Genomic DNA, 11,493 nt, shown 5'->3' on the forward strand with positions numbered 1-11,493 from the left:
CTTTAAAGAATGACGCAAAAACATGAGCAGTGAGGGTTGGAGGGAGGATGTGGTGGAGGAGGTGCCAGAAGAGGTGAAAAAGTGGTAAAAAGTTTGTGGGGATAATTGGACACAGCATAGATGGGAAAAAAGTTTTTTCTGTCCCTATACAGTCTGGTAAGTCAGCGGGACTTTTAGAGTTTCATCATTTTCATTCAGCTGCAGAGTTTGGTTCACATATTCCATAGATACATATTTTACGTCATAGATACATATTTCACACGGAGACAGCTGGTAGCATAGTGGTTAGAACTGCTGCCTTTAAATCCAAAGGTTGTAGGTTTGATCTCCTACCTAGCTGTAGTACCCTTGAGTAAGGTGCTGTAGAAATGGGCAAATAGCTGTGAGTCACTTTAGAGAAAAGTGTCAGGTAAATGCACATCAGCTAATTTTAGAATACAGCCTATCCCTCCCCTTGCAGCAGCGTGTGCGGTGTGTCACTGACAATCAATGTGAGGGTGTCACCACCCCACTCCTGTCCCAGGCCTCAGCCAATGGGCGATCAGCTCACCTTTCGCCTGCCTTTGCCGCATCAAGGGCTCCTGCGGACAGCGGGCATAAAGCGCACGCCGCGCCGCAAGGGGCTCTAACCGCTCCGGCTGCTGCGGCCCCGCACTTCCCGCGCAGGCAGCACGTGTCGGTGACCATGAGCGCGCGCAGCCCGAGCGCCGGGAGCGGCGGTCCGTCTGCGGCTGCAAGTTACGATCCGGCTGCGCTGATGATGATGGGCTGCGCCGCGGTGCTGGCGGCGGCTCTCGTCCTCTTCATATACACAGCAAGCGCGCGCTCTCGGAGAGGGACGCAGCGCGGACACACTGCGACACGCGCTGAGAGCGAGGCCAGGAGGAGCGAGGCGACCGCTCGCCACCGCGGCGGGAAGAGCGCGGCCCAGAGCGAGTCAACAGGTAACGCGCGTCCCCGACGCTCCACGGCAGTCCGGCGCGCGACCTGCTTAGCGTGTGTTTGAGAGGCGCCTTGACTGCGCTCGCTGCGTCCTTTCTTTCCAAAGGGTTTATGCAAGAAAGCTTTTACTGCGCACTCATCGCCATGGAGGGAAAAGCCAAGGGCACAATTTTTCGTTCGACTTCCTATATATAGAATACACACTTTACTTTTGAGCACGTTCGTGTAAATGTTTACGTTAAAGTTTAAGGTTTACGCTTTCTCGCTCTACATCTATTATTATTATTATTATTATTATTATTATTGGTGTTTTTGTTGCTGGTGCTGTTGTTCCTGTTGTTTTAAAAGGGTATTCGCTGTATAGATACTACTGTATTCTATCTTTGAACAGGTGTGTGAAGGAAAACATATTATTGGAATAACCTTGTTGAATTCTATGCATTTTACATCTTAAAGTGTTTGTTACTTTTAAACTTCATAGTCTATTGTATGGCTAGTTGCACATTTGAATATTAATTTAAAAAACAGCGCACCCCATGGATTTTATAGCCGGTATGCACCACCTGTTAATTTTATTGAACTGTTTACTTTAAATGCTGGTAGTCTGTATGGTTATATGTTGATTTTATAATGTATAGAAATCCCAATAGGAATTCCAGAAATGAAAAGAATTTTGTGAAATCTGAGTGGAAAATTCAAACATTTAATGTGAAGACACAACAGATAGTGACAAGACTGTACATGTGAAATGTAATTTTTCTGTAAATGTAAAATGACAAAAAGTAAGATTGAATGACTTTGGAACATAACATGTTTTATGGAGGTAAGGCTTTCAAAAATGGCATATATTGCAAAGCCAGAGGTTTTGTAATTTCATTGATTATCAAAAAATGTATCAATAGTTGTAATATGTACCTTACCACAGAAATAACAGGGCATTATGAGGGTTACACCCACTTCTGCACAGGGACCCCAAACACACACAGCCACTCACACAGACATTCACTAATAGTAGTTATGCAGTTAATAATTTATGTGAATAGCATTTATGGCCTGAAATACCAAGATGAACCCAGATAAACAAGGTAAAAACATGCTGACTTTGCAGACAGAACCCCAAGAGGACATCAGCCACTTATTTGTCACTCCATGAGTAAACAAAATTCAAACAGGGTGCACTGAGATCTTGAATCAGAACACAGATACGTTTCTCATCTTACCTACTAGGCATTGTTTTATTTTAAGAAAATAAAAGAGGTTTCTGAACAAAGTACCAAAACTACAAAAGTTGGTCTTTGGAACAGAGGCCAGCTATTGGCTGGTGAAAACACCGACACTCATCCTATTACAGAAATACAATATAAGTTGGTCTGAACAGCTTCAAAACAAATTGATATTGACTCAATTTCTGAACATCATGACATATGACTGAGTGTCAGAGCAGAGAACATCTGAAGAGTCCGTGGAGAGAACGATCATAGTCACAATTTTGGAAAAAAATGTAGTTATCGTTTATACTGCATACAAATGTAGTTTTTAAGCAGTGTAAGTCACTATGGTGAATAAGGTGTTTGGGCTGGTATTAACACTACATAGAGTTCATTGGAAGCCGCTTTGGTGAAAAGCGTCTGCTAAATAAATAAATGTAAATGTAATCCCTATTGATCACTGGTTCTAGTTTCTTCCTGAAATGCTCTCCTGTTATAAAACGGCAACAGTCGCACATGCTGAAGCGAAGGAAAAAAGTCTCCTTCAAAAGAACGATTGTAGTCCAACTCTCCCTGGCGAAAAACGATCAAAGTCCGAGTCGTATCAGCTGACCGATGTCACGTGACGTCGACGGACCAATCGTTTACTTCCACTGTGTTTTCGCTCGTCCAAAATGGCGGAGTCTGCGAGCGCGCGCGAGCTCCCTGAGAAACCGAAGAAGCGCAAATTTACAGGAAGACAGCGCAAATTAGACAAAATTCGCAAGCTTTCGCAACATTCTGTTGGCGAAGACTGCCGATGCGCCAGGCGTCAGTGTTTTGTTATGACCTCAGAAGACGAAAGAGCAGCGTTAGTGAAGCGCCTGAACGAGATGGAGACGAAAGACGAACAAGACTCGTACTTATCGTCGTTTGTCTCTTTCAAGAACGTAAGTAGACGTCGTCCGAGGGCAGAATCCCACGTTTCTGCACCGAATGAATATTCGTACGACTATCATGTTTACGTCAAGAGAAATGAACGGTGCGTTAAGGTGCAAGTGTGTGCAAAAGCGTTCATCTCCATCTTCGGGATCACCAACCGAAGACTGATCACAATCAAAACAGCCCTGACTACTACAGGTAGAGTGTTTCTCTTATATACTGGTAAACATACATTTTCAGATGGATTTAATGTAGATGTAATGTAGGTCTGCCACCTTTAACAAATCAAATGTTGCAGTTTTTCTGTGTTTCAGTGACAGACGTCCTTGTACCAGTGGTTCCCAACCACTTTGGCACATGTATGATGGGTTAGTGTGTTTACGTTAACATTTGTTCGCTTAGCAGATGCCGAAGCGACTTATAATGAACACTGTGTCATGTAGTGTTACCAGCCCGCACACCTTATTCACCAAGGTCACTCATACTGCTAGGTACACTACTTACAATGGGTCACACATCCATACATCGGTGGAACACGCTCTCTTTTCACACATACTGTGGCGGAACCTGAACAGCATGTGACTACGGGAGGAAACCAGAGCACCTGGAGGAAACCCACGCAGACATGGGGAGGACACGAAAACTCCACACAGACTGAACGGTGATTGAACCCATGTTCTCTCGCCCCACCCAGGCGCTGTGAGCCAGCAGCGCTACTCGCTGTGCCACCGTGTCGCCACCATGTTTGCAATGCAATAGCACTTTAATGCATTTCTACAGCTTAAGCACAACAACACAAGTTATTTTTTGTGACATATTTCTCAGGTGTGGGTATGCAAAAGAGCAATTTTGTCTCAAGGGTCGCAAAAAGGTTAGGGAGGCCTACTGCAGATGCTCCATATGCTTGATAAACTATCCTGTTATAAATTAGGGTTAGCTGGTGTCACTTATTCATGCATCGCATTATTGATATCTAACTTTGGTCACTGGTAAAATACTTTTTTTTTTTTAAAAAAAAAATCTTTTTTTTTTTTTTTCCACGCACAGTTTTGTTGTCTTTCGACCTCACTGTTATGTCCACAGCAGGTGTCCATTTTGTGTTACTTTTTGGTTTTTCCCCTCCCCTGACTTGGATTTGGAGTCACAACTGTCCATCAGTATCAGTCCAGGAGTGATGGACCCGATTCACTAGACCAGATGCGGGACTTCCCAGATTTTGAACAGCCACTTCCCGGAGGCCATTGAATGAGCTTTTGCTCGTTCATTAACAAAATATTGTGGTGTGATTTTGGTAGTCCTCTTGCTTTTCCCCTTTACTTTCTTAGTGGCTCTTTGATATTTTTGCTTTTTCTTTGCAATACCTTTATGCTGCTTGTACACTTATTTGGTTATTTTTCTTTCTTTAGAGAATGTAAAAGTAGTGTAGTTTGGAAACAGTCTTCCGCCACTTTTGGGTTTTGACCACTTTTTGTTTCCAAGTTGTAGTTAGAACGTGGTTTGTTTACAACGGTTAGGTTAGTTAGCATTTTCCTTTGCTTTCTGTCTACTTTTGTAAGGTTTTCTACTTGGCTCTTTAACTTTGATTAACTGCTCTTTCACCAGAACATTAAATACACACTACTTTTTGTGTACCCTGTTTGCTGTTTTTTCAATTTATAGCTCATAATTTGGTACAAAACCTTTGTTACACTGCTCTCCACCCCTAGACAACCTCGGGGTCATAACACTCAAAAAATACTAGGGAACATATTAACATACCCCATTTCTTTCTCTTCAGGTGCACCTCCGAAGGACAAAAGAGGAAAGCATGGTAACAGACCACATAAGCTGAAGGAGGAAGACCTTGACATGATAAAGCAACATATTGGATCTTTCTGTAGCAGGATGTCACATTATTCTTGTGACAGAAGATGCAAAATTTACTTATCAGAAGATCTCAGTATTAAGAAAATGTTCACTATTTTTCAGCAAGTAAACCCTGTCTCAAGCGTAACTTATGAGACTTACCGAAAGATTTTCAATGAGCACTTTAACATTTCCTTCGGATATCCGCAATCAGATACCTGTAGTACGTGCAATGAAAATCTTGCGAAGTTGAAGTGCAAAGATGCAAAACTGAATAATGATTCATCAGAAGATGATGGCCTCTTGAGTCGACGACTAGATTCGTCAAGTCAACACGAACTTCATCAAAGGAAAGCAGAAGTGTTTTATGAAAGGAAAAGGGTGGCCAAAGAGAAAGCAAAATTAATTCTGTTTGAAAATAACAGTGAAGATCAGAAAGAAAGTCCTGTTACTTTGAATAACTTACATAGGATTAGCAGCCATGAGCAACATGTAGGTGAACAACATCCAGATAAAATTGTTAATGAATATAAAGAGCATTACAGGGATTATCATGAACAAAAGGAGCAGGCATCTGACCTTTCTTGGGATCATGGGAAACATGCTAATAAATCACAGGGACATTTACATCACCAGCATGTTCCTTGTGGCCCTAAGGAATCTTTAACTGATATTTCTGAATATGAGGTGAAGACAGAAGAAATAACTGCTGGAATGACCAGTCGAGGAATGAATGACAAGAAAACAAAGGAAGATAATACAGAGAGAGAGATGTTGATTCCTGAATTTTTGGGCAGAGTGAGCAGCCAACTTCAGAAAGTTAGCGATCTATCAGGAGTTACAACTGTTGATGAGGGGACTGAAGAGAAGACATGTGTTATAGAAAGAGTCATAAAGAGCAATCCTGAGGAAAATGTGGTGACAGGAACACAGCTAAGTAATGATACGACACAAAACACTCATCAGGGTGTTTTCTTTGGCCATATCAAGGATTGTTCCAAACATTTGAGTGGCGGTCTTGATCAGAAGCCTTGTCAGAAAGACATAGAGGACCATCGTCAAATTGTAAATGATCAGTCACAGTCAAAACAAGCCAAAGGCCCTGATAAGGCAGTGGATGTATCAGTTAAGGATGAATATTCCTCAATGGAAATAAACATCATGGAGGCAACCATGGACAACAACGAGTGGATGAACATAAATGGTTTGGAGATGAACAATGATTTCCCTGCCCTTAGTCTGAAAGATGAGTCTGATTATGTTGCTGCTGGGACTGGAGGGATGTCCCTGGTGGACTCTGAATCTGTACTCAGGTCATTAGATGGGCACCCAAGTGAAGGTGTAGCGACTGTCAAACGTCAGTCCCAGAGTGTGAAAGTCAACTTTTCTCTTCACTATGTCACGCATTCTCCATTTCAGCTCCTGGCTGTTACCGGGAGTAGCAAGGAGTTAGGATATTGGGAGAAGTTTGTGCCTCTGTTGAGGGTTGATGGAGGGTTCTGGTCAGGTAGCATTGCCCTTCCAGTAGGCTACCAGGTGGAGTGGAAGTTTGTTCTGGTAGAAAATGACAAGATCTGTCGGTGGGAAGAGTGCAACAACCGCTATTTGTACACCGGTCATGATGAAGCTATCAATCTTCATAAATGTTGGGGCTACATTTGAATGATAAATTGTGGGTAACACAACTTAGTGGATTCATGATTCTATGAAGTAATAAATTCAGACATATTAATCTAAAATGCAAGACAATGTCATCTGAATCCAGCATTTCAAATGATGTAATTGTTAAACACATGCTTGGTGAAAACATAAAACTGCAAGTCACACAATGCAGAAGCAAAGCAATATTATCAAAGAAATGAAAAATATCATTAAGTCCCTTTATCCATAATAATGTGATAATATTAGATCGCATAATATAAATGTGAAAAGCAGTAGTTATATTTTTGACCTCTGATTTACCTGCTTTTATACATTTTGTGTATTTTGCAAGCTTTTTATTGTAGAATGTTTAATTTTGTGGGACACAGTGGCAGCTTGGTGGGTGTGGCTCTGAGTCAAGCTTAAGGTGTGAAGAGTTTGCATATTCTCCATGTTTGCACCCTGCAGACATTCATGGAAGAACACACTGATAAATTTCTTTGTTTTCACATTTACCTGGGAAACTGTGTGATTACTTGTTGTGAGCCAGATTTGATGGTACATCCTTCCAATATTTTGCTCCACCATTAGTTTTTAGAATTTACTATCAGTTTTTTTTTCCCCAAACGGCAAGCTCTTAACAGGTGTCACAGGCCGGAACATTTATTCACTTAGCAGACGCTTTTGTCCAAAGCAACTTACAGTGGATACTATGTAGTGTTACTAGCCCACACACCTTATTCACCGCGGTGACTTACACTGCTAGATACACTACTTACCATGGGTTACTCATCCATGCATCAGTGAAACATACTAACTCTGTGACACTCACGCACTATGGGGGAACCTGAACAGCATGTTTTTGGGCTGTGGGAGGAAACTGGAGCACCTGGTGGAAACCCACGCAGACACAGGGAGAACATGCAAACTCCACACAGACTGAGCGGGGATCGAACCCACGTTCTCTTGCACCACCCAGGTACAGTGAGACAGCAGCGCTACTCACTGTGCCACCATGTCATCCCTTTTAGTTTAAGGGGCTGAAGGAAAAAAAAAAAAAAACTGAACCATCAAAAGTAGAGAGCTTGTAAAGAACATGTTCCGTTCAACTAATACGTTTACTACAGAGGCCAACAATGTGCACCGATTCAGCGCTGTGTCTCTCAATTTCAGGCTTAAAGGTATTACAGCAGAAGGTGGGATTCTGTCCAAAGACATGCTGTTCAGGTTCAACCACAGTGTGTGAGTGGCAGTGTGTGTTTTGCTGATGTACGGATGAGGGACCCATTGTAAGTAGTGTATCTAACAGGGTAAGTCACCTCAGTGAATAAGGTGTGTGAGCTGATAACACTACATAGAGTTCATTGGAAGTCGCTTTGGAGAAAAGTGTCTGCTAAATAAATAAATGTAAATGTTCTGGGTCTTTCGAATTCAAAGCAGCATCTATAACCATCACGTTACCGGTTTCCCTTTAACATAGTAACTCACATTGCATTCTAGTTTGTCTACTGAGTATGAAACAACCCCCACAATCACTTTTTTTTTTCTGATTAAGATAAACTTGTGACTGACAAAACCACCAGCAGGCTTTATTGCCACCCCAACTGCATTGATGAGTGTACTAAATGATACTTGTTTATGGCTTGTAATGTACATGAGAAGTTTTCATTCTTTCAAGCTTTTTTGTCATACTATGTATTGTGCCTTTTTGTAAAATATTAAAAATGCAATAAGCGCTTCATTTAATAAGCTGCACTTTGCTGCTTCAACTTTTTTTAAGTTCTTACTCAGTTCTTACATTGTATTGGCATACTAAATTCACAAATATCTGTAATATTTATGGTTGTCATAAAATAACATGTATGAGAGTGATTAAAAAATTTAATTAGTAGCATTTAGTTAAAGCAAAAGGATCTGCCTGTTTTCATAACTTCATTATTCCCAAAGTTTAAAATAATATGTATATTTTAATTACGTGGTTTTAGTCATCCAATAATACTGTGTAAAATTTTCAGTGTTGTTTAAAAATGTGTGATGCTCTTTTTTTTAATAGTTTTTGGTGTTTGTTATAACCTGATGTTTATAATTAGAAAATCAAGTTTTTGCTCTTGTTAAAGAGTTACAACTAGACATGTGTTGAGACTTTTAAGTTTTAAAAAATAACCTATTCCTACGAAAGGAAGAGCAATAATTAAAAAGAAACGCAGGCCAAACCTGGACCAAAGTGCAACATTTATCAAATGAGTGCTGGAACATCATTTTTTATCTTGTCAATATTTTAATGCAACACAGTCTATGGTAGTTAGGAAATAGGCTGAAGAGGGTTTTTTTTTAATATTTACTTTTGGTCTGAGACCAACAGTTTGCTTTGATTGCCATAAAATTTTTGCTGTCTTTCCAAGATAATGTTTACAGAAAGAAGCACAGATTGTATTTCAAAAGGGCAACAGAATCAAACAGTAAATTACTTTGGCCTGATATGTATAAAACAAAGAACTGGATTCCCACATGTTCACTGGGTTCAGTCAATGAAGAGCATAAGAATGTCTACGGAATCATATTTCTATATACAACATTCCTCTGTTAGAACCGTTTCTCACGTAAAATCCCTCTAAATCGAGTCATGGACTCACTGGAATGAACTCCACAATGACTACAAAGATTTTTGCATTCATTCAAAATCCTGTATTATCAATTTTTAATAATTGTTATGAGTTTTGATAGAGGGTGCTGATAAGGAGCAGTATCACTACTCAGCTGACATCCAAAGAAAGATGATCTGGAAAAGTTGATATATGGATGAGTGACCCATTGTAAGTAGTGTATCTAGCAGTGTAAGTCACCGCGGTGAGTAAGGTGTGTGGGCTCATAACACTACATAGTATCCATTGTAAGTCGCTTTGGAGAAAAACGTCTGCTAAATAAATAAAGGTAGAAGTGTCTTTTAAAGGCAATCTATCAAAGGTAGTTTAAATATTAATTTCTGAAATTGTTGGAGCAAAGCATTACAGGTCTCTGGTGTATGCACTCAACCCATAAAATGGAAACTGGTACAACTTTTTAATGAAATTATATAATCTTTTTAAAACAACAGAATTATGATTAAGTAAAAACTGTTCTTACCCATTACACAGTCATTTTTTCATCTACACAAGGTAGAAAAGAGTTCATATGAAAAGGTAATTTGTCTTTGCACTCATTATTTTAGCCAGTGGGTGGATTTAAAAGGAACAGTGTAGTCCCAGTGCAACACAACTGCTACTGCTGCTTTCAAGCTACCTTGTACAGAATCTTCAATGAGGGAAACAATGATAAACTGTGTGCTCAATAAAAATGAACCATAAAAGAAAGTCAGTTGTCTTTCTTGTGTTATTTCAGTGAGTAGTTTATAGAGAACACAAGTCAGTCAGTGTGCATTTGCTGCATGGTTTTCAAGCTGTCTGCAATTATAAGGACATGTCAATAAAATCAAAGTTAAAACATACATTATCCATCCATCCATGGTCAACACCTGCTTGTCCCAAGCGGGATCACAGTGTGCCAGAGCCTTACCCAGTAACACAGGGTGCAAGGCCAAAGGGGGAGCGACACACCCAGGATAGGATGCTAGTCCATTGCAAGGCACCCCAAGCAGGGCCCGAACCCCAGACCCACCACACCTCAACACCCACACACTAGCCATCCTTAGATAAAAACAACACCTTTCAAACCTTTAAATGCAGATGCAGTGAATTTATTATGTGCTACTTTGCTCTGTTCTTGTATGTATTGCTATGTGTTTTCTTATATTTTATATGACATTTTTCATTCAGGAACCAATTATTTTTTTCCATAAGAGTGGTAATGGTAATCTGACTTCCTCACAATGGAAACTAACCTAGCGGGTGGTAATTTCACACAGCAAATTAACCCCATTACCTGTGGGACCGGTGTACACTTTTTTGTCCAAAGGGTCTCAAAGGTTAATATGTTACAGCTACAGTACGTTCATAAAATAAAAGAGGCCACTGACACAAACTCAGTGTACGTAGTCCTCCGCATGATCCTTAAGTCTTAAATGCTTGAGTTAACCTGTCTAATGAAACTTTGAGGAATACAAAATTGCTGAACAAATACCGGAGTAAAGTTCAGTACTTTTGAAGAGCACAATGAAATCTTGGCTGGCCTTGATCTGCAAGCTTACACATTTGGCCAGCTCTTTATTTTCTTTAGCACCCCTTTGGTTTGATAAAGAAGTGGGTGTAGTGGCGCAGTTGGTTGGCCCGGGTCCTGCTCTCCAGTGAGCCTGGGGTTCGAGCCCCGCTTGGGATGCCTTGTGACGGACTGGTGTCCCGTCCTGGGTGTGTCCCTTCTGCCCTGTGTTGCCGGGTTAGTCTCCGGCTCCCCGCGACAAGCGGCTTCAGATGTGTGATGTGCGTGTGGTTTGATATATAAACATCTTTGCTGAACAGCTGAGCCTGAACCGAAGTCAATACTTCATAAGCAAGCACTGCATGTCACAGAAAACTGGCTAAATTTAAGCATGCATACAGTTAAAGTGAAATATTAAACATACCCTCTGGAACAAATAAGTATTGGTGTGATAAACCCAATGTAATTTTTTACTGCTGTCATTGCAAGAATTTGACCAAAGTCGTAGCACATCTAAAAAATTTTTTTTCTTCTAAATCCTTGATCAACATAATATACAGTGTTTACATACACAAAATTTTAACTTTTGTTAAAATTAGTGACCAAAAACTCCCCTTTACCTGTAATGATTTTTAAATTAACTAAAATATTTTGAAATTTGTTAATGAAAGAAGTCTGTTGTCATAATGTGAATGACATAAGACAATTTTTGCACTTCATAAATATAGAAAAAAAGTGAATTTTCACATGATCTCCCTTTTATTTGAGAGAAAATCTTCCAGTTTTTCCAATGTGCTGAGTTACA

General features: G+C 40.3%; 1 protein-coding gene across 2 annotated transcripts; it reads left to right on the top strand.

Annotated features, from left to right (window-relative positions):
• The first annotated feature begins 580 nt into the window (after positions 1–580).
• stbd1 (starch binding domain 1) lies at positions 581–7,280 on the top strand. 2 transcript variants are annotated; one of them, XM_029253025.1, is made up of 2 exons: positions 581–944; positions 4,849–7,280. In XM_029253025.1, the coding sequence occupies exons 1-2, from the start codon at positions 686–688 to the stop codon at positions 6,576–6,578; spliced, it is 1,989 nt and encodes a 662-aa protein (XP_029108858.1). In that variant the 5' UTR covers positions 581–685; the 3' UTR covers positions 6,579–7,280. The 2 variants fall into 2 exon arrangements, with proteins under 2 accessions (XP_029108858.1, XP_029108859.1); XM_029253026.1 differs by lacking the exon at positions 581–944 and adding an exon at positions 2,820–3,079.
• The last annotated feature ends 4,213 nt before the right edge of the window (positions 7,281–11,493 follow it).

This window comes from Scleropages formosus, chromosome 6, assembly GCF_900964775.1.
Source record: "Scleropages formosus chromosome 6, fSclFor1.1, whole genome shotgun sequence".
Taxonomy (NCBI): domain Eukaryota; kingdom Metazoa; phylum Chordata; class Actinopteri; order Osteoglossiformes; family Osteoglossidae; genus Scleropages; species Scleropages formosus.

Excerpts from the sequence above, each read along its gene's own strand:
- stbd1 (XM_029253025.1), top strand. The coding sequence starts at position 686 with ATGAGCGCGCGCAGCCCGAGCGCCGGGAGCGGCGGTCCGTCTGCGGCT. Across the intron at positions 945-4,848 it reads GGCCCAGAGCGAGTCAACAG|GTGCACCTCCGAAGGACAAA; the intron begins GTAACGCGCGTC and ends CTTTCTCTTCAG.